This window comes from Camelus ferus, chromosome X (genome assembly GCF_009834535.1).
Source record: "Camelus ferus isolate YT-003-E chromosome X, BCGSAC_Cfer_1.0, whole genome shotgun sequence".
Classification (NCBI taxonomy): domain Eukaryota; kingdom Metazoa; phylum Chordata; class Mammalia; order Artiodactyla; family Camelidae; genus Camelus; species Camelus ferus.
The window spans coordinates 75791308-75817655 of NC_045732.1; the positions used below are offsets into that span (position 1 = coordinate 75791308).

Consider the following 26348-nt stretch of genomic DNA (forward strand, 5'->3'; position numbering starts at 1 on the left):
AGTGGAGATTGAACCAAAGACCTCGTGCATGCTAGGCATGCATTCTACCAGTGAGCTATACCCTCCCCCCTTACTGGTATTTTAAATGATATTGTCAATGACTCTACCAAAAAGAAAAAAACCCCAAAAAACCAATACTCCCTTAGCATGCTGTATATTCTGAAAATATTGTCTACTCTAAGTATGCCTGCTCAAGCTTCAACATGACTTTTTTCCCTTTTCATTTATGTTCTTTTGACATGCCAGTCTGATTTCTGCTTATTTATCAAAATAAGAACTGAAGGCTTTTAGGCCACATCTGTTCATTGACACCATCTCCTTGGCAATAGCTACTCTTTCTTTATTCCCAGCCCTGCCTACAGCCCTAGAACGGCAGAGCTGGGATGGGAAAGAGGACCTGGTCCTGTGGTTTCGAAAGGCCAGTCTGTACTCAAATTGACTCTTGTCTTTGATGACATGAAAATAGAAAGACAAGAGATTGAGCCGTTCGTGAAGCTTCAGTGTATTGAATTCAAAGGGCTAGCCTTTATTCTGAGATTTTTGCCCCTCCTACTTTTTAAACATCACACCTGCCTGTCTTCCTGAAGTGTTGGCATAGTACATAGTGGGGATTGTTCTTTTTACTGTCTAATATCTTTAAACGGCAACCTTAAAAGTCGGGAACCCCTAGAATCATCCAAATTTCTGGATCATGACATACAAACTTGTAGAAATTTGTGATCTCATCCTCTCCTCTCGTTTTGTAAATGAGAAAACTGAGGCCCATAGAGGGGATGCATTCGTGGCTGAGTTCATTAGCGACACTCCAGCTGCTGAGTATTTATGAGAGTTGATCTGTTGTACATGGCATTTAGTTTTGTCTCCAAATAGTGTTTATTAAGTGGGAGACGCTGAGGAGACATATGACTAATTTGTGGGGGGAAAAAAGATCTCAACAATGTAGATAAAAGCCTCGCGCATTCTGTCTCCCTCGGGATAAGTGTCCAGCCTGCATTTCGCAGCCTGTTTAGACTCTATAGGCAGTTAATCTCCTGTGTCATCTCCCCGCGCCTGTGCAAACAGCAGCTCCTGCCCACACGAAACTAATTGCCTTGATTCTTGGTCATTTGGCTTTTATCTTGGGAGTTGAAAGGTCAACTGTACCCAGACCAAACTTCTCCCAAGAATGGAGTGTCTGCCTGCTCATGTGTGAAAGGAAATACATACACAAACTGCTTAAATTTTTCCCACTAGTGGTCTTTGGTACAAAATATGCCCCACATGCATTTTATCTGTCTTCTGATATCTTGATGAGGGCTCTCTTGATGAAAAAACACAGAACCTTTAGGAAGTGCTTTGGTCTTGAAAAATGGGTGGCTGATGTGTATTGTGTTTTATTGTAGCTATTTCTATGTTTTTCCCCCTCTAGATTTTGATGTTTTTTTATCAGTAAGTTGGGGAGGATTATTTTTCTGGATGAGTCCCTGGAAGTGTGAACCAATATGAGCCTATTTTCTTGTTTCTGTCCTTAGACAGCCCAGAAGGTGCACAGGACAGCTAAGCAAGTGTGTAGCCGCCTTGGACAATACAGAATGCCTTTTGCTTGGGCTGCCAGGTTTGTACAAATATAATCCTGACCCATCTATTCACACTCCTGTGTGAAGTTGAAGGCTGTTGTCCTTGCCAGCAGCATTCAGAAGTCTGTTTCTGACAAGCCAGTTGGGATACTTGGGCTGTGTCTCAGTCCATTTGGGCTGCTATCATAAATTACTGTAGATTGGCTGGCTTAAACAGCAGACATTTCTCTGGAGGTTGGAAGTCCGAGATCAGGGTGCCAGCATGTTTGGGTTCTGGTGAGGACTCTTCCACGTTGTAGATAACCAACTTCTCCTTGTATCCTCACATGGCAGAAGGAGGGCGGGCTAGCTCTCTGGCTTCTTTTAAGAGCACTAATCCCTTTTATGAGGGCCATCCTCATGACTGAATCACCTCCCAAAGGTACCACATTCTAATATCATCATTTTGGGGATTAGATTTCACCATATGAACTTTGGGGCCGGGGGAGGACACAGACATTTAGTCCATAACAGGATACAAGAATTCTTTCTCTTGGAATTTGCTGTGCCTCAAAGACCCTTTGATTTCTTTAAATGTCTTGCTTCAGGGAAATTTTCTTTGGCTTGGGTTACTGAGCTGACTGACACCACTTAATTTTATTACGTTTTAAAGCAGAGCTTATTTGCTAAAGTGATGGAATATTTTTTCCCCAGAAAACCAGAAACTGTGGTGAATTATATACAATATGCCCACTGTTTCAGAATTGGCTGGGTTTATGCTTTGAAAAGCCATCATAGAGTAATTCTGAAAAACATACTAAAAATTAGAAGGCAAAGAATGTAGTAAGTGCAAGTGTGTAATTACTTAATAGACTTTCTTGCTCTCTGATGACAAATTTGGCAGCCCCTTCAGGGCTAGTTATTAGGAAGTGTGTTATCTGTACCACGTATCTGATGGTGGGTTACATGATTTTCCTCCAAATCTTACAAATCTGCCTACAGTGATGACTTAAAACGTGTTTCTTGCTTATTCCCCACTTTGAGGTCCAGGTGCACTGGCTTGTTTGTGGTACAGCCTGTACAGCTCACTGGAACTTCTGGGGAAAGGGCACCATGTTCTGAATAATTCAATCAATTCTGTTCAGTGGGTGCTGGGGAGGAGCATAAGGGTAGAAGATTCTAAGCTAATTAACTCTTCTGTCACCATGGATAATCATTTCATTTTTGGGGAAGGTCTCAAAATGCTTTGTATGTTGATAGATGAAAAGGCACCTTGTCTTTGTTTTGCAAACTGGTGAGAAATGATAGCTAAAGATGGGTCAAGGGCAAGGAGCAGTGGAGGGTGGTATATTTCGGCATTATAGAAGGTGAAATACAGCGTGTAGATACAAGCACACTTAGTGATGCCCCAGCTACTGCTGCTGTTATTATTTACGGTAATTAAGTGCTAACTTTGTACAAGGCCAAGGTTTAAACATTTCATGTATACTTTCTTAAGAGGTAGGGACCATTCTCCCCCATCTTGGAGATAAGGAAATTGAGGCACAGAAGTAAAAAAAAATCCTTGGCCAAGTTCACATGGCACGTGTGTGAGCAGGGCTCAGAACCCATGGCACATGACTGTAGATTCCGCTCTGGACCCCTGCGGCGCCCTCCCCCACCCCCGCTTCAGGTCGGAGCAGTCGCCGCTTGATGCTGATCTGTATCAAGAAAAGTAAATTTTAAAATCTTCAAAGTTAGAAGCTTTGATCCCCAGTTCTGATGAGGAATTACACTATTTTTTTTCTTCTTCCTGAGCTGTTTTTGGTTGTCAGCAGTAGCAGGAGCTCACTCTAAAGGCTTGGCTGGGGTATTTAAAAGATGTATGATTAAACCCCTGTTTACTGAATATAAAGGAGATATGCTTAGAAGTAGGAACAATGGTTAATGCATATAACCACATTTTCAGAGGCTCTGCCGGGGGAATTATGTTTCTGGCTCTGGCTGCTTCCAGCGTGTTGGGTGCTTTATGTTACTTCCCGTTTTAGCAGTAAGATAGCTGCTTAAAAATGGAAGAAGGGGAAGGGCAGGGAATAGTTCAAATTCATATTGGAAACTTTACAAATATATTGTAAACTGTAAGTTGATCTTAAAGACCTAATTTAATTTTTATCAACTTTATTGAGATATACTTTACCTTTGATGAAAATGCACATTTTATATGTCCAGTTTGATGAATTTTCACAAGTATATTCAGTCATGTAACTACCACCCCAACCAAGATATAGAACATGTCTATGACTCTGGGGAGTTCCCTCACGCTCCGGTCTAGTCAGCCATCTCACCTCCACCCAGGCAACTACTGACCTTAGATGACTTTTACCTACTCTAGACCTTCATATAGATGGAATCACACAGTATGTTCTCTTACGTTTGGTTTCTCATGCTCAGTCTGTTTTTGAGTTTCATCAGTCATGTTGTATGTCTCAGTTGTTCATTTTGAGTAGTATTCCATTATGTGAATGTACCACAGTTTGGTTAGCCATTCACTTGTTGATGAATATCTGGGTTGTTGCCAGTTTGGGGCCATGGCAAATAAATCTGCTGTGAACATTGAAGTACCGTGTAGAAATATGCCTGGGAGTGGAATTGTAGGGTCAGAGGGCAGGCGTATGCATAACTTCATCAGAAATTGCCAAATTATTTTCCAAAATAGTTTCACCATTGTATACTCACCAGCACTTTTTTATCTTAATTTATCAATACTTCTTTTTTTTAAACCCCTCCTGTTGCTGTTTTAGACCCATTTTCAAAGATATTCAAGGCTCTCTTGACCTGGATGGGAGATTTTCTCCTTTGTATAAACAAGACAGTAGCAAGCTTTCAAATGAAGACATTCTCAAATTGCTCTCGGAATACAAGAAGTAAGTGTGTGGAGTTACTGTGGTAAATTGATATAATAGAGGAATTTTAATTTCTTAAAATGAGGAGTATGAGTCACATATGGGAGAAACCAAGTGCTTTGGAGCATTTGGGTTTGGAAGCATTTGGAAGGTTGGATATAGGGTAACCAATGCATTTAGTAATCATTTGTTTTAAGTATAAAATATTCTTATTTTATGCCAGGCCAGAGAAGACCAAATTGCAGATTATTCCTGGGCAGCTAAACATCACAGTAGAATGCGTTCCTGTGGATTTATCAAGTAAGAACTTACATATTGCAAATAAACCTTAAGGGCTGTGTTTGAATCTCAGGTTTTTATCTTAGCAGTATTTTTCTTGAGGTTTACATGGTGTATTTATTAGTTTCCTAGGGCTGCTGTAAGGAAGTATTACAGACTGGGTGGCTTACAATGAAACATTTATTCTCTTGCAGTTCTAGAGGCTAGAGGTAAAAAATCAAGGTGCCAGAAGGGCCAGGCTCCTTCTAAATGCTCTAAGGAAGAATCATTCCTTGCCTCTTTCTAGCATCTGGTGACTCCCTGCTACCCTTGGCATCCCTTGGCTTGTAGCTGGATCCCTCCAATCTCTGCCTCCGTCCTTACATGGCCTTCTTCTAACAGTACCAGTCATTGGATTAGGGCCCACCTTCAAGCAGTATATCTCATCTTAACTAATTGCATCTGCAAAGACCCTGTTTCCAGATAAGGTCACATTCTGAGCTTCCAGGGGACGTGAATTTTGCTGGGACACTATTCAACCCAGTACACGTGGTGAATAGTTACAGATTAGGAAGTGAAGTCACTTGATTTTATCAGATGCTGTTTCATCTATAATATGTGATGTTGTGAGTGTGCTCCAGTCAGTTTCTGCTCCCTTTGCCTTGGATAAGTCTCATCCACGAATGGATCAAAAAGGAGGAGAATTTTTTTCTTGTCTAAAGACAGGACTCTAAGATCCCAGGAGAAAAATGGACGGAAGACACCAAAGACAATCTGCAGGAAATAAAATGACTAGTAAAGATTCAAAAAATGTTCACTCTCAGTAATTATGCCACTAATGCAAATTTAAACATTTAAGCATTATGATGTCTTTGTTCTTCTATCAAATTTACAAAAATAAAGTGAAACTGTCTAAGGCTTGCTTGGTTTTGGCCTGGCATCACCACCTATCACAAGTAGGAGGATAATTTGGCAGGAGATATCCATGAATGTCTATAACTAAGGCATTACAATTCTGAGATTCACCGAATAAGCATTTCTTGAGTAAACTCTATTTAATACCTACAAGACGCTTTAAAAGTATGGAGATTAAAGTCTAAAAGGAGTGACAGATATTAAACAAGAAAAGAAATAAGTGAGTGATTTCAGTGATTGGGGTAGGCTGCTTTAAAAACGGTGGCCAAGGAAGGCCCACCAAGTGGTCCAGGCAGCATACGTTGGTTGGGACTGTAGCTTCTACTCTGAGGGCATCCTAGATAGAAAGAGCTTGAGATGGGAGCTAGTGTGGTTGGTATGAACAGAACGGAAGCCAATGTGGCCGTAGTGTAGTGTGTGATGGGAGCAAGGGAGATTGGAGATGAAACAGAAGTAGGAAGGATCACATCCTGTACAGAATTATAAAGACCATGGTAACTCTTTAAAACACTGGATTTTATTCCAAGTTCAATGAGAAGTCACTAAAGGATTGTAAGTAGGAAAATGGCAATTGACATTTTAAAACATCCAAGAGTAAAATGGATTATTTTCTCCTGAAGAAACAACTTGAGATGTAGACAGGAATTTATGCATAAAGATGTTCTCTGTAGTATTGTTTATATTGGGGAGAAAATTGGAAATAACGAAAGAGTCTAACACTGTCACGTGTGGTTAAGACAGCTATGGTATACTGATACCATGAAACTTCATGCAGCTATGAAACATGACGTTCACAAAGAGTTCATGGAATAAGACATCAGGTAAAATGATGAAAAGCCAGGATAAAGTTCCATGTATATAGTGGGACTTTTGTATTTTTGTATAACATACACATGGAAAGAAGACTAGAAGAAAATACGCCAAAGCATGAACAGTAGTTATCTCTGGGTATTGGAATGATCACTTGTTTCTGTGCACCTTTACTCTGTACCTCCACATATTATTCTGTTGTAAGTATTGCTGTGGTATAAAACCAAACCCAGTGAAAAATATTGTGTCCTCAGGTCTGACTCTCCTGGGTCTTCCTTCTCCACCAGTATCACTCTGCAGCAAGGACAAGCAGTCTTAGAGCCCCTTAATGTGTCAATAACTTTTACTGCAGTGGCTCCCTCAATAGCATGCTGCTACCCTTCTCTGAGGCTTTGGGTTTTGCACGTTCGGGAGGATTGAATTTCTTATTGGTGACACATCGTAAGATCTGTAGTTTCAAAAGGCTGCCATTCTTTCTTAAGTGAAAATTTGCACCTGCACCAAGTTCACTTTCGAAAAGCCATGGGCTAATTGGAGGCATAGATTTACCGTTACTTCCCTGATACCAGTAAAAATTTGCAGTGAAAGCTAAATTGCAGCCACAGGAGGAGAAACATAATGGATTTCTTTGCAGAGTTTAAATTTGTCAAAATTATAATGTGTTGTATTTGGCAAATCACTCTCCTCTATGTTAAGAATGAAATAGCAATCCACGTCTGGTTTGAAGGGTTCCACTAAAATCAGCATCAGACTATTTACTCCATCTTGTTCTTTTGGGTTCTCCAAGTGGTTGTATGACTTTCTGTCAATCACTAAGAATTCTCTTTGTTAAACTGCTCTTTGAGAACACTATCCGTGTATATTTTTATAAATGTAGAAATGTGTTAATGATTGTTGAATTGTATTATCTCTGCCTGTTTTTTTTTTTCTGCTATAGATTGTATTACTTCTTCATACGTGCCCCTGAAGCCTTTTGAAAAGAGTTGTCAAAATATTACTGTGGAAGTTGAAGAGTTTGTTCCAGAGATGACAAAATACTGTTATCCATTTACTATTTACAAAAACCATCTGTATGTATATCCCTTGCAGTTAAAATATGATAGCCAGAAAACATTTGCCAAGGTAAACAGTGTAAACTATACATTTTGGGGTATAAAGTGTTATTTATAATCATCTTGTTTTGTGACTCATTTTGAACAATGAATCATTTTAGGCCAGGAACATTGCGGTCTGTGTGGAATTCCGGGATTCAGATGAAAGTGATGCTAGCGCTCTAAAGGTTTGTTTATGATGCTGGTAAGCATGCCTTTTTAGTAGAGATAGAGATTTTGGTCCTTGGTAGTTTCATATGCTAAGTTTAATGTGTTTAAACGTCAAAGAGAAAATGTACTCAAGTGACACATGTAATATTGTCTTTTCTGCTCTTACACATTAACTACAAGGATGAGTTAAATATTAAGAAATAACAAAATGAGTTAGGAACATAGATAGCTCTAAAAGTGAGGAAGCTTCATAGGCCAGATTTTTGCCTTTGCTCCACTTGGGTTTTAGAATTCTCCAGTGCCTAATCACAAGGTCATTTTCTGCTCTGACCTGACAGTTTGTAGTGGTACCATCAGGGGAGTATAAACTCCATTCTCCTTGAAACCTGAACAGGCTTCTAGCTGACAGAAGCAGAGCATGACTGCTTTGATCTGAGATCTGACTTCTCTGTGACTGGCCAAATGGGGGCCTCCAAACTTGAATTAGTGATCTATGGAAAGCATCTCAGTATTATCTGATACTGCGGTCCTTAAATAGCTGTCAGTTCACAGCGCCTTTACATTTGCGCTCTTTATAGCTGCTTTGAACTTTTGGCTCTTTTAGCCCTTTCATCAGAGGCCTGGGAGAGAAGTCAGAACATCTAGCCATCTCAGAGTGTTTATCTGGCTCCCCACTTCTCTAGCCTGAGCCTAAATCAGACAGATGGAGGGCGGTCTTCCACTTAAACCATCTAGGGAAAGAAGCTGGAGTGTTCCCGATTAAGTCATTGGATGTTTCCTCACTCCTACCTTTGAAAGATTTGTTTTCACAGAGGAACCTAAGTTAAATTAAGGATTAGCTGGAACAGATTAAGTATATTTTCTCTGATTCTCCCTTGAGCAGAGGTGAGAATAACATTTCCTTTGCCCCCACGCAATATCCTTTTGTATGCTGAAAGATTCTTAGGTTACCTCTCAGCAATTCCTGCAAATTGCCCACATAACCCTATTTCGGGAGAACTGGTGATGTAGTTACATGGAGTCGCAGGTTCATTTCTTAGCTGGCCTGGAGGCCGGCTCTGAAGTACCCGAATGAGGCAGTTAGGACCTTGGCACGCTCACTCCATATTCATCCTTGACCTTCTTAGGCCTATGGAAGTGAAAAACACACTAGAAATGAAATCGGATCTTTCCATGGAACCGTAGAAAGCTTCCATTTATTTTATTGGTGTAACAGCAAGCCAGTGACTCTTAAAATGTGGCTCGTAAAGTGCGAGAACAGTGAGCTTGTCTGTAGCTTAATGGACCCTCAATTTCGAATTCCTTTAGGCTAGGAATATATCTGCTGGTCAGTTCTGTTTTGGTAACTCCTCACCTTGCCCACCACACAAGGAGCATTCAGCAAATGCTGCTGACTGACTGAGAGGGAGCTTCTTGTATTAAGAAATGCAAATAGCTGAGAGAAGTAAGCTTTCCAGGCCTGGTTGTGGAGAGTCTTTCCCTTCCATATGATTAGAAGTGTTCAGCCTCTTACCATCAGCTAGGTTGGAATTATATTTCTTTGATGGCTGGAAATTCAGAAGCATCCATGCAGCCAACTTAGGCAATGTCTGGGGTGGTGTCTGGAGTGACTGTAAATTATTTGTAATTTACAGGCTCATGGTGAGAGCTGGGTGGGCTTGGCCGTGACCCTGTGCTCACAGATGCCTCTAACTGGATGTGGTTCCATGGCATGGTGTTTAAAGAACAGCATGGAGAGTGGTGACTCTGTTTCCTTCTTTTGCAGTGTATTTATGGAAAACCCACGGGATCTGTTTTTACCACAAATGCTTATGCTGTTGTCTCACATCACAACCAAAATCCAGAGTTCTATGATGAGGTAAAGCACAGGATTCTAACGTTTATGAAATGCAGGGGTTGCTCTTTTTTTCTTTGTCATTTCCAACATTGTATCTGCACTTTTCAGCCCCCGAGTGTTTTCTCCCATGAAAATAGAAAATGTCACATCAAAACAAGGGGCCACTGCCTGCTTGGTGCCCTTTGATGACAGTGGAGCATTTGCCCACAAGTGGAAGGGGCTCGGACGTGAGATAATGTAGGAAACAGACACCAGGCTGGAACGAGGTTTCTAGCCCTCCCTTTGACACCTGGCTCTGTCACCTTGAGCAAGTTACTTCCCCTTTCTGAGTCTCCATTTCCAAAGCTTAATGAGAAATTTAGAAGGGATTTTCCGAACACCCTCTAGCTGTTTCCTCCTGTGGTTCTTTCTGCATGGGAGGACACAGACTCTGTAAGTGAAACTCTTTGAGAGACTCAGCAGCTCAGCTGGGCCACCAGAATCCCGTTGGCTGCACCAGATGTCTCAGTGCCACGCAGGCAAAGGGGACTGGTGTACTCTCCGGGTCTGTGGGCACCCTTCCTCAGTCTCTGTCTTTGACTCCATCTCTCCCTCTTTTTCCTTCTTCCCACTTCTCATTTTTTTTCTTTTTTGTGGGGTTGGGGGCAGGAGGTAATTAGGTCTATTTATTTAATTATTTATTTACTGGAGATGCTGGGGATTGAACCCAGGACCTCGTGCATGCTGAGCAAGCGCTCTACCACTGAGCTATACCCTCCCTCCCCCACTTCTCTATCTCTATGTCTCCGTGTCCTTCCCAGTGTCTTAGTGTCTCTGTCACACTGCCTCTTCTAGTCTGTATGTATCTGGCTTATCTGAATCCTCAGGCTGCTTTTGATTCCCACATGTCTCCCTGGAACCTGGCTGTGCATCCCAGGCCAGAAACTCTGCTGTTGCTGCTTCTCGGGCCCCACGTCTCCATTCCTGGCTTGGGCTGAAACCATCCCCCCTGCCGTCCCGATTTCCCCAGGTCCACCTGCTGTTGTGTGGAGGAGGCCTTATACCCCAGCCTTAGGCTGGCTCATTCCTTCTCAGTCCAATGCCCCTACATTCGCGGGGGATGGGGAGGAGGATAATGGTGCTTTGCGTTTTTGCCACCCAGGGAGGGAGTATGTCCATATTTATGTGCAGCAGAGCATTAGATACCCAGATGGTCTGCGTCCTGTGGATAGGCAGATTCTGTGGTGAAATATACCTACAACAGAAATTAGTTATAACACCAAAACCATGCCTTGTGTGAATGATAATTAGACCAGATGTCCATCACTGAGCTGTTTAATATGTCCCTCTCTGCAACCAATGCCAGTCACTAGAGGAAACTTGTTCATGTAGTAAATAGTCCACATTATCTTTAGGAAGCCAGAAATAGACTTTTCGATCATTCACTGTATATTGACCAGGAAAGTGAATATGAGTGTGTGTGTTTGCGTGTGTTCTCTACAGGTACACGCATGTCCGTTAAATCAACTCAACCTGTAATCTGTCTCCCACATACTTCCCAGGAGGCATTACGAATATTCAGTTGGGTTCTGATTGGAAAATTACTCGAGATGCTTGTATTGAAGTATTAATTTTTCACATTAAATTCATGTGTCAGGATGGCGTTTTTTTTTATTCAAGACTGAAGTTGTGTTTTTCATTTAAAGAAATTTATATGAGTTGTAATTTGTTGATACCATAATACCACAGTGACTTTTGCACATTTACTTGTAAAGGCTTAATTTTTTTTTCATGGAAAGAAGGGCAATGATTGCCAAAAAAGCAGCCTTTCAAGTTCAGTGCACATTGTAGATGGATTGCATTGACTGACTCAGATTGAGTTACATAGTATCCCTGGGCTGTAAGGATGTGGTTTTGATCCAGCATTTTAGAAAATCCTACTGCAAAGTTGAATCCAGGAGAATCAACTGGACTCTCCAGCAAAAGTAATAAATCAGCCCTCACAACCCGGGAGAATATTGTTGTCAAACTGAAACTGACCAGAAAAGCATTTGGAATATATTTAAATGATAACTATTATTTGACCACTTGGCCTGTCCTTTAGAAAAGTATGTCATTGGAAAAGTATGATGAAACAGAACTAAAGGTCTGACAGTCCAGCTTGACAATTAACACAAAAGAAAATGCTATTTTTATTTTGCTTTCCTTTCAGATTAAAATTGAGCTTCCCATTCACCTGCATCAGAAACATCATTTGCTTTTCACTTTTTATCATGTAAGTTGTGAAATTAACACAAAGGGAACAACCAAAAAGCAGGACACAGTTGAAACCCCAGGTACGTGTGCTCCTTCAATGTCTCTCTCTAGAGCTGTTTGAAGTGGAGTTGTCTGGGAGATATAACCTCTTTTCCTCAAGTTACAAACCACTTCCCTTCACCAAAAAGTACATGTCTGAGTTAAAAGTTCACTGGTAAAAGATGAATTATGTGTTCATTTTATCATCATTTCTACCCAGTGTCATGTCCAAATGCTTGCAGTGTGCTTCGACTATTGTAGGCAACATAAAGTAATACTGCCCTTCTCAGAGGGAAACCCATATTGTGCTGCAGCATTTTTGTTATCTCTTTGATGTAGAATGGCCCAGCAACCAGAACTTTCCAGTTCTGCTCAGTGGGAAGAGGGAAGTGAGCCCATAACCATGAGCATTTTTGAACCTGAGGGAGATTGGTGTTCTAATGAGAAGAGGACACGTTGCATGAACTTGAATAAGCATTGCTCTTGAAGTCCCAGGCATGGTCCCATTCAGCAAGGTTTTAGATAAACCAGGGAGAAGCATCCTTAGAATGAAGGAGGCCCTGTGAACACCCACTATATAAATGTCAGCAGGCCCTGGGATTCAGATCCAAGGTAGTCTAGATCCATCTTAAATTCGTTCATTTGTTCATTCACTCAGCAAGTATGTCTGCATAGTTACACTGTATAAGATACTGTAGGTGGTGCTCTGGAGAATACAGTGGAGAATCAAACCTAGCTCTCATCTTCAGTGAGCAGTGATCTAGCAGGGGAAATGAGACCTAGGTAGACAACTCTAATACAAGATAGAAAGTAGCAGTTACTAAGAAAGTGGCTCCCTGTGATCTTAGAGCAGAGCGAATTATTACTTCAGTTGGTGGAGGGACAACTGGCTGGGATTCAGGGAAGACTTCCAGGAGGAGATGGTGTGTGTGGGAGGCCTTAAAGGGCAAGGTAGTTCACTAATGCAGAGATGGCAGGACGGTGGAGGACTCCAGGGTGAATGAGCATCCGGTACAGAGGCAGAGCGTTGAGGGGTATGGATGGGGAACCACAGGTGGTTCAATGCCACTGAAGCACAGGGTCCTGCGAAGGGAATCAGGATGCCAGGTGGAAAAGGAGGCATCTGACCGTGGAAAGCCTTCCAGATTGTGGATTTGATTTTATTCTGTCACCAGTAGGGAAGTACTGAAGAATTATAAACACCAGTCAGAGCTGTTTTGCAGGAAATCTAAGCAGGGAGCAATATAATGGGTAAGGTGAGTTGGAGCAGGAAGAAGGAAGGAAACACCAGTTAGGGGGCCATTTCAAAGGCCAGGAGAGGAAGACAAAGAGAATTACAGAGAAATATATTAGGCCTGGCGAGAGACTGGCTGCTAAAGAGATAATTCTAAGTTAGCACTGAAGTTTCAAAACTGGAAAGAAGGTATTGCCAAGTAGCAGAATTGTGGGTAGGGATGGTAGGTTTTGGACTGATGCTGAGCTTGAGGTGTTAGACATCTGAGTGATGCTTGGCAGGCAGAGGACTGAATGTTAGGAAGTTCCGTTAGTGGCTAGCATGGTCCTGTTCTGGATCCCCATAGAAATTGCAGTTCATTCAGGCTCGGGACCTTGTAGGGTGAGAAGAAATCGGGCAAACAATGAGAACCCATAACAGTGCACCTCCTGAGAAACAAATTGGCTAGTTCCTTATCCAGATCCTAAACGGAAGTGTGCAAGATGCTCAGTGAAGCATGAGACACTTACTTGGTGTGCCACCGTCACTTTTAACTGTCTGTCCTTTAAGTGGCTTCACACCTTTGAGCGGAGCATCTGCTTGACATTGTACCTTTATAGCTTCTAGGGGTTCTACATGAGTTTTGACTGAGACACCCTTGGCCATGCTCTGATTAATTCACAGTGCAAAAATGTTGCCCAAGCGATTCCAGAGAGACAGAAAGCAGATGAGTGGTTGTCCGGGACTGGAAGGAGAGGGGTGTAAGGTGTGACTTCTAAGGGGTATGGAGTTTCTTTCTGGGCTGATGAAGAAGTTCTGGAATTAGAGAGTGGAGGTAGATGCCCAGTTTTGTGACTATACTAAGAATCATTGAAGTGTATACTTGAAACAGATGAATTGTATGGTATCTGAATTATATCTCAATAAAAATTTCTATGAGGAAAAAATATCGTCTAAGAACAAGAAATCTATTTTCAGTTTCCTACTCTCTAGACTGGAAACCTTTGTCATTTGTCTAATTTTCAGTTTAACTACTTTGACAGGGTCCTTTTGAGTGATTCTTCTGCTCATGTTCCTTTCCTCTGCTTTTTATAAACGGAGAGCTCTGGGTAAAGCATTTCTGAAGCTTTACTAGTAATGATGTCCTTCAGGCATGTTGCAGCATCTGAGAAAACCATTCAGTCTCCTTAGAGAAAGCAATGTATTAGTCTCCTTAAGGATTAAAGCATTTGCCAAATTAAACACGTGAATGAAAACATTCTAACCAGATTTGTGTTGACTTCTACATTCACAATGTAAACACGCATACACATACACACTCACGCAAAGTATTTTAAAGCATCAGAAAGCAGTTGCTTTAACAAGCACTCTCTGGCCAACACCCTCTCTCAGATGCCAAAACTCAGTCCAGAGTTTTGTTTTTTTTTACAGCTGAGTTATAAACACTTGAAGCCCAGAGTAATCTCTATAATGGAAATACTGACACTGCTTGACTTGAGCAACACAGATGGCTCTGGCTTTTTTAGGAGAACATGATGAGTTTTCTAATGGGAAGCCAAGAGGCTCCTTTGGGTAGAACCGTTCAGAAATGTAGACACTGGGGAGAAAAATCTCTCAGTGGATTCAATTTGTAAGCACTGTGCCCTGCATTCTCCTCCTACACCTCTTCCTTCTGTAATCAGGAAAACTGCCCAGCTGAATACTGCCTTGTATAAATATGGAATGTAACCTTGACGTGTGACCTACATTTTCCATAGTCCCTTACTTCCCATAGGGTTGCTGGAAGAAATTTTAGAACATGGTGATTGCTGTCTGATTATAGTCTCAGATATGAGACTTTACCTTCTTAGTAAGGATGGATGAGAGACATGTGAATCTTTTGAAAAATAAGTCTACCAAAATTATTTCCCAATGTTAATGAATATTAAATATTATGAATAATATTAAATAATACTTGAAGATAATGAAATTGATGTACTTTAAATGTTTTAAGGTATTTTTGTATATTTGCTCACTTTGGTTTTTCAATAACTCTGTTAGATGGAAAAACGATGTGTTGTTGTTCCCATTTTTATAGTCAAAGAGATAGAGTAAATAACCTGTTAGTGGCCAGGCTGGGATTAGGAAGCGATCCAAACTCATCGATCCTTCCTGAGTACTCAGATGCCCAACAGCTGGATGAACTCCCACCTACAGACCCCTGGCAACATCATCAGCCCTACCCTGCTCCCCAGCAGCCAGACATTTGTGTAGCTAATTGCATTTGCAATTTCATGTCTCATGGTTGATTATTGTCTTGGCAGTTGGCTTTGCCTGGGTACCTTTGCTGAAGGATGGTAGAATCATCACATTTGAGCAGCAGCTGCCAGTTTCCGCCAATCTTCCCCCAGGCTACCTGAATCTGAATGATGCAGAATCCAGAAGGGTAGGAAAATATCTGTGTTTGTTGAAGTAATCATGATGAAATGTTTAAAAAGTAGAATTCCATTGGCATACTTGATAGTTTGGTCTAGTAGTAGCTACTCAAAGTGCAGTTTGAGGACTGGTGCTGGCCCACAACAAAAATAAGTATGGGAAATGAGTGTTGAAAAGTCTTTATAATAGTTTGACAAAGTAACCTCACATCTCTTGGTTCTAATAATGATTTTTCAAAATGGGACTTCGATTTCGTTCATCATTTAAAAAATTCATTTCTTTGGTATTTTTATTGTAATGTATAAAAATATTAGCCTGAAAAGGAGTGGAAGTTCAAAATGATTTAGGGTACATTTATTCTAGACACAAGTTACTTTCTCCAGTAACTCCCTGTGTGTGAAAGTAACACACTTGTTTCTGAAAAATGTTGAAATGCATAAAGGTGTTATATGTTGTTCATCTATCTATTGCTCTGTTACAGAAACTCAAGTGTGTATTTTCTCTTCACAGCAGTCTAATGTGGATATTAAGTGGGTAGATGGTGCCAAGCCTTTGTTGAAGATTAAAAGCCACTTAGAGTCTACCATTTACACTCAAGTAAGTTACATCAACTGAATTTTGTCAGTTTTAATACCTGAGTGTCTTTCTTGATTAAAATAGATTATATTTGATTGCTACAGCCTTAGTGAAGTTGTCGCCTGAAAGACTTTCTCATTAGTGATAACATCATTCTTACTAATAGCTCACATTTTATAATTCTTCTCAAATCGCACTATCCTTTTATTCTCAAACTGAGTCGAGTCTTACAAAACTCTGAAAGGAACATGGATGCTAGTATCACCATTTTTTAACAATAAATTTTATTTTTTGTGAACAGTCTTAGATTTACAGAAAAATTATTAAGATAGTACAGAGATGTCCCATATACCCTGTGCCTAGTTCCCCCTGGTAGTAACATCTTACGTTACGATGGCACTTTTGTTACAACTAATGAACCAGTGTTGAGACATAATTATTAACTGAGGTCTGGACTTTATTCAGGTTTTTTTTAGTTTTTACCTATTAATGATCCTTTTCTATTCTGTTTAGTTGTCCCATCTGAGGCTCTTATTGGCTGTGACAAGTTCTGAGACTTTAATTGTTTCTGGTGACCTTGTCAGGTTTCAGGGGTACTGGTATTTTGTAGGATGCCCCTCTGTTGGAATTTGTCTGATGGTTTTCTCATGGTTAGACTGGAGTCGAACACAGAAATTTGTAGTCAGTGGACCAGGGCTGACCACTACGGTTTGCTCTTAGCCTTGGCATACATGTCATTAGAATCAACTACCTGTGAGGAAACCTCAGGCACACTTTGAAAATCACAGAGAAGCTGAAGTCCCCACTTATTGGTGTGGCCTGCATGGTCCTTCTCAGCTCTCCCTGCCTACTTTGCCATTTTATAGGTAAAGAAACTGAGGCTCGGTCAGATTAGATGATTTACCCAAAATCACACAGGTAATAATTACAGGAAGTAAGTCACAATCCAAGTTTCATTATTCCAGTTCCTGATACAGTCCATGCTGTCCCCAAAATCAATGTCTACAGATTCCACATAGGACAGCTGGACACCGGCCGGTGCCGGGCCGGGGTAACCCGGGCGCTGAGTGCCTGAGACTTGTTCCGGCAACTCCCTGCTGCAACCTTCTCTTCACCTGTCAGTTCAGACCTCCAATCCCACTCGTTTCATTAAAATACAGAAGCAGCCCGACTTTAGAGACTACACTAGCCATAAAAGAAATTAAATACATGCTTGACTAGTTGGGCATGAACTGAGGCCGAGCTGGTGTGTGTAGGTCCGTGCTGAGCGCGCCCGGGTTTGCTGCCTCGTGCGCTGCTTGGGAGGACTCGGCTCCTTTATGAACACATGTGCTGGTAGCTGCAGCTGCCGAGTCTGGCCATTAGAATCCCCTGGTAAATAGGTTTGCAAGATGCGGGTGGCGGGGAGGGGAGAGGTAGAGAGCCTGTGTTGAAGGTAATGAATCAGATTTCATACGGCTGTGTCCATCTGTTTTTCAGGATCTACATGTGCACAAATTCTTCCACCACTGCCAGCTGATTCAGTCAGGCTCGAAAGAAGTTCCGGGGGAGCTCATCAAATATTTAAAGGTAAATGAACAGCAGCTTTCTGTGAAAGGTTTGTTTTTCATGTCTTTTTGTTGCCACATTTTTGATGTGGCGGGGAAAGACTCGAACACTTTGAAAATACTTTCCACTGTGTAGCCTCAAGAGAACACTTTCTATTATTTGCTTTTCCATCAAGTGGCTGTTTAGAAGCAGAGAGCAGAATTGCTACATTAGGAAGAAAATCTTATAGCTAGAATTCGACGTCGTATTTTTAAACATCTCATGAAAATGTTTATTTCCGGCTCCATAAATGGATTTTTCCAGGTCTTTTCTCATCCTGCTGACTTGACTGCCTGGTAAAGGTGGAGAGTGCTCTGCGGAAAAGGGCCAGGAGGAGCACAGTCACTTCTGCCTGGAAATGTGAAATGATTCCTCTGTCTGTAGGTGAAGGATTATCAGAAAGGTCAGCTGAAGAGAGAGAACCTAGTTTCTGCATGTTACATAGAGAGAATCTTAAGAAACACCATATTTTATCAGACGTATTGGGAATCCAAGACTCCGTTTATTTCCTAACTTGGACCTAGCTGACAGTGACTTTTCCTTTGGCTGCTCTTCAGTAGGTCAGCCATGGCCAGTCTGAGGAACTTTGATTTTAAATGAAGCCTCTACAGGATTTCCCTTTGGACCTATGTTAATACTGAATGATATTCTTAGGGAAAAAAATATTCATTTATTTCAGAGAGGTACTATGATATGAGATAACACATGAATGGATTCTGGAATCACAAACTCAGATCTGTCAGCTCGGTGATTGACCTTGACCAAATTACTTAACTTCTCCAAGCCTTTGGTTCTTTATCTGTCATGTAACGGTAATAATAACACCAACGTAGAGGGTGGTTGTGAGGCCTCAGTGAGATAGGGCATCTGTGGTGTAGCAGTCATTCAAGAAGAAAGCACTTCTTTCCTGAGTGCTTCCTATGGGCCAGGCATCATTCTAAGCATTGGGAGTATAAGTGAAGAAAACAAACAATATCCCTATTTTCAAGGATCTTAACTTTGTTGTAGAGACAGACGGACAATAAACACATAAACAAATAAATATATACATATACAGTAGTCCCTCTGTATCCACAGGGGATTGGTTCCAGGACCCTCCATAGACACCAAAATCCAAAGATGCTCAAGTCCCTTGCAGTCGGCCCTCTGTATCCGCAGATGTGGAACCTGCAGATACAGAGGACCGAGTGTATGTCGTGTCATAAATACTATAAAGAAAACCAAAACATAGTGAAGGGGAATAAGGAGCGATAAAGGGTCCCTCTTTCAGATAAAATGTCAAAGAAGAACTCTCCAGTAAAGTGATATTTGACAGAGACCTAAAGGAATTGGGGGGGGGGGTGCCAGCTATGTAGACTTCTGGGGGAGAGCTGGAAACAGCAAGTGCGAAGGCCCTGAGGAGCTTGCTTGGTGTGTTGAAGGAACAGCAGGACTTCCAGCATGGTTGGCACATGGAATGATGGGACATCACATTGGAAAGGTAGCTGGGTTGCTGGTCAAGTAATGGCTCAATAAGACCTGATGAAGAGTTAGACTTGTACCCCGAATGAGATGGGAAGCCTTGAACAGAGGAGTGACAGGATGTGCCTTTGGTTTCTGAAGTATCATTCTGCCTACCATACAGAAACGATACTGTTGGAAGGGGGATATCAGGGAGCTAGCTAATAAATGGTGGCTGTTATTCTTAAGTATCAGTGAGAGATATAACAGTCATCTAACTTCAAATCTTTTCCTTGGCTAAGGGCTAGAACTCCCGCTCTCTGTATGAATGCTTTGTTCAGATCTTGGCGTTTCTTCCAGTGGGGAAGCTTTGTAAAAGTTTTAACAGAGTTAAACACAGCAGTATTTTCCTATACTGGTATTCTTAGAATGGAGGGGAGAAAAAGTACTCACATTTGCGTTTTTAAGGGTGTGGAATTTCTGATATTTATGTGACCTATGCTCGCCCTCTAGTGGCAGTGAATGAAATGCCATGAGATTACAGAAAGCCAAACTCCTGTATGGAATGTTAGTGCTGAAAGGGCTCCCTAGAGAATTTTTTTTACAGATGAGGAAACCAAGACCCGAGGAGAGTGACTTGCCTGTGGTCATTCAGCTGGTTAGTAGTGGAGTGGAGCTGAGCTGAGCCTGTTTTTTGCTGTGTCTCTTGACTCCTAGTCCTGTGTTCTTTCTACCAAACCTTGCTATCTGTTGTTGTCCCTATAATGACATTGTTCCATTGGTTCATTTAACATCTACATTTTGAGCTCTTATTATGTGTTTAGTATATTCCTAGATATTGTGGGGCTTTCAAAGAGTAATAACTTCGGCTCATTATCCATAGGGATCTTACAACCAGTCAGAGACAGGACACATATAAGTCAAATGACAATATACATCAGTAGTACAAATGATAGTCCAAAGCAATATATCATTAAACGTCAAATCCATGATACAGGGTATAAATGCTAATAGTTCACAAAACCGCTGAACCACTAAGACTAGAGGGTTTCCATCTTTTTTCAGTCATTCCTCAAATATTTACTGAGCACCTGCTATGGGTCAGATACTGCACTGGATGCTGGGAATATAATGGGGAACAATTCAGACAACGTACCTGGTCTGGCTGGGGTAGAGGGGTCATAAGTAAGTAAGTAATGTTGGATAGGGATGAGTGCCATGAAGGAAACAGAACAAGTTAATGGGATCTAACATGACCAGGAGTGCAGTCGAGATGGAGTTGTCGAGGAAGGCCTGTCTGAGGAGATGATGATGTTTTAAGCTGAAAAGAAACTGATGCCAGGAAGACACCTACAGGTGGTAAAGCTGCGTAGAAAGCTGACAGTATTGCAACAGGTGTAAACACCTTGCAATGGCATGTGTGAACAACAGAAAAAAAGCAATGACAGCAGAGCTAGCGCGCACTGAGCAGCGAAGGCGGGGGATGGCCTCAGATGAGTGTGGAGAGACACACAGGTACGTGTAGGATGGGGAGCCCTTGACAGCTTTTTGTTCGTGGTGCTTTGTTTTGTTTGTAACAAAGGGAAGTGACATTATTGAATTTGCCTTTCAGAAGAACCCTCTGGCTGCTGTGTGGAGAATAAATTATAGGGGAACAGTACTGGTGCAGGGAAATCAGTTCTGCACGGAATGTCCGTCTCTCTTTTCTACCTGACGTGATACTGCTTGTCCTTTAAGCTTCCTCCTCTCTGAAGCCTCATGTGATGTTCCCTCCCCACTTGCAGACTTCTCGGTTGCTTCTTCCTCTTTGCATTTTGTATATACCGCTGTCATACTGTTCACTGTTTGTATTGCGGTGATTTAGGTCCATGTACTCCCCCCCATAGGCTGAACTGCTTCATGGTAGGAACCGTGTTTTTTGTTGTTGTTGTTGTGCTTGGCAGCTGGAAGTTCATTCAGTATGCCTTTGTTGACTGAGTGAGTGAACGGCTTCACTGAAGTGGAGGTTTGAGCTTGCCTTGGAGGGCTGGCTGGGATTTAGCTAAAAAATGTGAACAAAGGCACAAAGGTAGAAATGCATACAATATATGCAAAGAGCAGTCAAGATAGCAGTTTGGCCTTGTCAAGAATGATGGGTATTAAGGCTAAAAATGTAGGTTGGGTCTTAAGTAACTTAGACTTAAGAGTTTCTCAAACTTGGCACTATTGACATTTGGGGCAGGATAATTCTGTGTTGGAAAGGGCTGTCCTGCACGTTGTAAGATGTTTGGTAGTACCCCTGGCCTATCCACTAGATGTCAGTAGCACCCCCGAATTGCAACAACTCAAAATGTCTCCAGACGTTGCCGGATATCCCGTGGGTTGAGGACCACTGCCCTAGGTAATGTGGAGACATCAAAAAAATCTTGATGGTGGCAGGTGGTGGCCTTATGTAACCAGTATTTGAGGAAGATTAATTTTTGGAAATGAGAGTTGGACATACTGGGAGTGAGGAGAAACTGTACAGAGACCTACTAGAACATTATTAGACTATTTTGGTTACAGTTGAGAGAGTCCTGAAAAAGGGTGACGGCTGTGAGGATAGAAGAGAGGGGGCAAAATGAAGGAAAAACCTGAAGGATAGACCATGGGTTCCTTGAGCTCAGTTTCTTGCCTTATGCATCTGATTGAAGGGAAGCTGCCGGAGATCTCAGAGGTCACTGTTGAGATGAGAGAGGCCTGAGAAGGGATGGTCGGTACAAGGATGGAAAGATGGAGCAAAAGTAAGAGAGACTGAAAGAGAAATATTGAGTTCCTTAGTACAGAGACTTGTCCATCTCTGTATTTCCCATGGCACCAAATACTGAATTGGTATAGAATAGGGTTCAGTGAGGTTTTTTGGTTGGCGAATTGACTAAGTGAATGAATGAATGAATGCATGCGAAGAAAAGGGAAGGAAGAAGAAATTTTAGAAATTTTGTTGCTTGTATCATTCTATGTATATACGAACACATTTCTTCATTTTGATATTAACATGGCAATCACTAGAGACAGGGTGTTATTAGCATTTTGCAGAAATGCATTATGAAGTGGTTAGAATGCAAAACTGCTTCAGTTTGTAGATGATGCCAACGTAAAGCCAATTATATGTAGAAACACACTTTATTGAATCCCACGTAAGTTTTCACCAGAAAATGATGGCCCACTTTCCCCTGTAAAACACACTGCTGGGGCTGGTAGGCGGTCTCCAGCACCTCTAAGCACACCTGCTCCCCACCCCAGTTGAGTGTTGGTTTACCAAGAGTCAGTTGTCTTTATTCCAAAACCTGGTTTTCCCAGGTACACTTGTTATCTTCAGTAGAATATTTAATATTAAATAAACTAACAACATCTGAGTGCCGAAATAAGAGACGTGGATAAAGTAATTGACAAAGTCCTCTATCCCATGAAGCTCATATTTAAGCGAGCTTATAGTCTAGTGAATATATTTCTCATTACTTAATTTTTTGTTGTTTCACCTTTGCAAGTTATATCATATTTCTGTTTGTTTCCATAACTAATAATGACTTATTTTAGTGTTTGCATGCCATGGAGATCCAAGTCATGATACAGTTTCTACCTGTAATTCTTATGCAACTCTTCCGAGTTCTCACAAATATGACCCATGAAGATGACGTTCCTATCAACTGCACCATGTGAGTTTCGGTGTTATAATACAAAGAAGCAACTTTTGTTTCCTCTTGCATTTCTTCATTTTAAATATGAATTTAATCTTACAAATGAGAACCCAAAAGTCAGAAATCTAGTATCAGTTTTCTCTAGTTTCATGCTTCTCAGATTGGGGGATTTATATCCGGAGGGATAGATGGTACCAGAAACCATAGGATAAACTACTGTTTTCCTCAACCAGGGGTTCTAAAACTGCTACATGTTAGGATCACCAGGGAATCTTTTAAAAATGTCTATTCCCAGACCATACTTCATACCAATTAAACCAGAATCTCTGAAGGTGAAACTCAATATAAATAATTAAAAAAAATACTTTCCCAGGTGATTGCATAATGCAATGGACTTTGAGAACCATTGCCCTTGACCAGTGTTGTCCAATAGAACTTTCTCCAGTCATGGAAATGTTCTATACTGGTGCAGTCCAATATGGTAGCCATTAGCCACATTTAGCCACTGAGCACTTGAAATGTGGCTAGTGTAACTGAGGAACTGACTTTTTAATTGTAATTAATTTTAATTAATTTACATGGCCACTTGGGAATAGTGGCTCTCATATTGGACAGAGTGGCCCTAGGCCATCAATTTTTACTTGAAAGAATAAGGGAGTGTTCTTTTTATATAAAAATAAACGAAGATAAATTGTAGAGTAGAATGCAAAGTGTACCTGAAATTTGCAATTAAAACAGGAGACTTCCAAAAAATTGTGAGCTCAGTGCTGGGTGTTTCTGGCGTTGCTGCTTCTGCTGGTGCCACAGCCTCTCCCCTGAGGGCTCAAGCCACACACACCTGCATACTGTTTGCTCTTCTCTGCCGTTGGGGATAGTCTGCTCGAAAATTTAAGAAGCATTACTCTAGCCCAGTGGCTCTCAAAATGTGCTTCCTGGATCAGCCGTATCAGTATCACCTGAGCGCTTATTCAACTGCTAATCATTGAACTTCCCGCAGACCTAAAAACTCAGCAGGTCTGGGAGCGGGTTGAGCGCTCTGCCCTCCAGCTGATTGTCGCACATGCTCAAGTTGGAGAACCACAGCTAGTCTCGTAACTCTAAAACTTTCTATGAATTTTATATTTGCTTCCAATTTTAGTTCACATCATTATACCTGTTCTGTCTCTCCCTTCCTGTTCCCCCATCTGTTGACATGCTTAACATTTTAGTTTTCTATTTTCCTTTTATTCTCACCTAGAGGGGATTTCAATATTGACCTTACGGAAGGTGTCTTACTACATAGTAGCTATGACTACCCTTCAAATGTTATTTAGAAAGGGGATGAAACATCTGGGTTGCCAAAATAAAATATCCTTCTTTTGAACCAGGAAATATATTTTACAAGGCCCTGAGCACGTTAGATACTGAAATCTTTGTTAGACCTAAACTCCCACTACGCTGGACCCAAACTCCCGTCACCTTTAATTGTTGAGGCAGTGTTAGGTAGTTTTAGCGTTAGACATGACGGTTTTATCTAACAAACTGTGGTCGTGAATTGTAATCTGGCGCACTGACTTTTGTGAATGTTGTTTCAGGGTTCTCTTACATATCGTATCCAAGTGTCATGAAGAAGGCTTGGATAATTATTTAAGATCCTTCATAAAGGTTTGTGGAGTAAGCTTTCTTTCTGAGCAGTTTGTCTTATGAGAGAATTTTGCCTTACGGTTCGTTTTCTTTGATTGCAGTATAGCTTCCGACCTGAAAAACCGAGTGCTCCTCAGGCCCAGCTAATACATGAGACTCTGGCTACCACGATGATAGTGATATTGAAGCAGTCCGCAGACTTTTTAGCAATAAACAAACTGCTAAAGGTAAGGACACAGGCGACAAAAGCAGCCAGAGACATGCTTGTTTTGACACCCTCCCATTTCCCACCTGGTCTGTCATCAGTTTCTTATGTGACCCTCCTTTCCCCTCCAGTTCTCCATAGAACCTCCCACATTCCCTTCACCCTCCCCACCCCTCCCTGCCCACAGTCCAATGTGTAACAGAAAGAATTTTGGAGCAGAGAGACCTGGGTTAGAATCCTGTATCCACCACATAATAGTTCTGGGACCTGGAACCTGTTAGCAGTTCTGAGCCTCTATATTTTACTAAAATACAAGTAAAGCATGTAACATGTTGCGGGCACAAAGTAGGCACTCAAATGGTGGCTCTTCTTGTTATTTTTACTATTCCTATTATTAATGGTAGACTTTGAATTTCAAGTATCTTAAGATGTGTCTGCTTGAGGCTTCTCTGTACTCTTCCAAGTGTTCTCACACAGAAACACTTCTGCTACGCGGGCTGGCCCCAGTGTTGTACCAAGGGCAGGACTGGGTCCCCCACAGGGTGCAGGCAGTACTACGGTTCATTATCTACAGAGAATTTAAAAGCAGTAATAAAATAAACTAAAAGTTGGTTCGTACTTATCACCACATGTAGGCAAATGAAAGCAACATCAGTGATAAAATGCCCCTCCCTGCTGAGGTGAACGTTCTCAGCAAACACCCTTTGTCCTCCACCAGCCGGCCCTGAGGTACAACATTACCTTTTTGCCAACACGATTTGAAGGTGTTCTGTGGGACTTCAGTAGTCAATTGTGATCACTTTAAAATGTTATTACAGTTCAGAGACAAGTTCCATATTGATTTGTCAAACTTTGCTACGCTTCAAGGATTTGGGTAACTTTTAAAGACTGATTTTTATTTATTTGTTTATTTTAGTACTCATGGTTTTTCTTTGAAATTATTGCAAAGTCTATGGCCACATACTTGTTGGAAGAGAATAAAATTAAGGTAAGTAGGCTCAAGAATAATATTTTAACATGGACAGAGAAGGCTAATCTTATTCACAGGTAGCCATGACATGCAAATCCTCTTTTATATTTTAAGGGCTCTTGGCCCCTAGCTTTTTAAATTTTACTTAAAAAAATGGATGTATTGCAAAAATCTGAGGTCCAACAGTTCATGTGTTTTGGAAATCTAATCTTCAGAGACTCTTCCTCATACATTCTTTCCTGTTAGGTATTTCTCATGTTAAATACATTGTCTTTGAAGCTTTCCCTTTGTCTTGTGGTTTTAAAATGTCTATGTTAAAAATATTCATTTGGAAGAAGAACAAGTACCAAATCAGAAAGAACCTTTCTCTTAGAAAGGTCCAAGGCATGTACAAAGTTAAAAGCACTTTGTACAATAGATGTGTTCCTGAAATGTGCTGTATACATTTAGTTGTATTTTTAAACTCTTTCAAAAGTACAAAGAAACTTTCTTAGTTATAGGATTTGAAAGCTAAGATTTGCAAAGTAAAAAAATACTTGCTTCATATTTATCATTTTTGTCAGAATTTTCACAAAACAGGTTTACTGAAATTGAGATGCAGGGATACGTGTATAACTTTGTGTGTTAGGAAAAAGATGGAATGAAAAATGGACGCGTCTGTTTCTCAGGAACATGATTCCAGAGTTCGGTCAGAATGTCCAACTCTTGTTCATGATTTCAGTCAGTTATAGTATTAGAGGTCCAGATAGTTCCTGTAATGATCTAAAGTATACATTGAACTAGTGATGTCATTTTTAAGTTGGGAGAAAAATTATACTCTGGTTAAAAACACATTTATACATAGAATGTTTCAAACTAAAAACAACTGATTTATTTGCACCTTTTTTCCT

General features: G+C 41.1%; 1 protein-coding gene across 3 annotated transcripts in view; it reads left to right on the forward strand.

Moving 5' to 3' along the window:
- Nucleotides 1-26348, forward strand: part of DOCK11 (dedicator of cytokinesis 11) — a 129863-nt gene that overhangs the window by 29657 nt on the left and 73858 nt on the right. For 2 of the 3 annotated variants that reach the window (XM_032475843.1, XM_032475846.1), the window contains exons 13-26: nt 1512-1594; nt 4316-4438; nt 4641-4717; nt 7338-7522; nt 7614-7679; nt 9428-9520; nt 11691-11814; nt 15290-15411; nt 15912-15998; nt 17457-17546; nt 22560-22678; nt 24235-24304; nt 24385-24510; nt 25405-25476. In XM_032475843.1, the coding sequence (XP_032331734.1) occupies nt 1512-1594; nt 4316-4438; nt 4641-4717; nt 7338-7522; nt 7614-7679; nt 9428-9520; nt 11691-11814; nt 15290-15411; nt 15912-15998; nt 17457-17546; nt 22560-22678; nt 24235-24304; nt 24385-24510; nt 25405-25476 (1437 nt within the window). The remainder of the gene's footprint in view (nt 1-1511; nt 1595-4315; nt 4439-4640; nt 4718-7337; nt 7523-7613; nt 7680-9427; nt 9521-11690; nt 11815-15289; nt 15412-15911; nt 15999-17456; nt 17547-22559; nt 22679-24234; nt 24305-24384; nt 24511-25404; nt 25477-26348) is intronic. The other variant, XM_032475845.1, reaches the window with a different exon arrangement.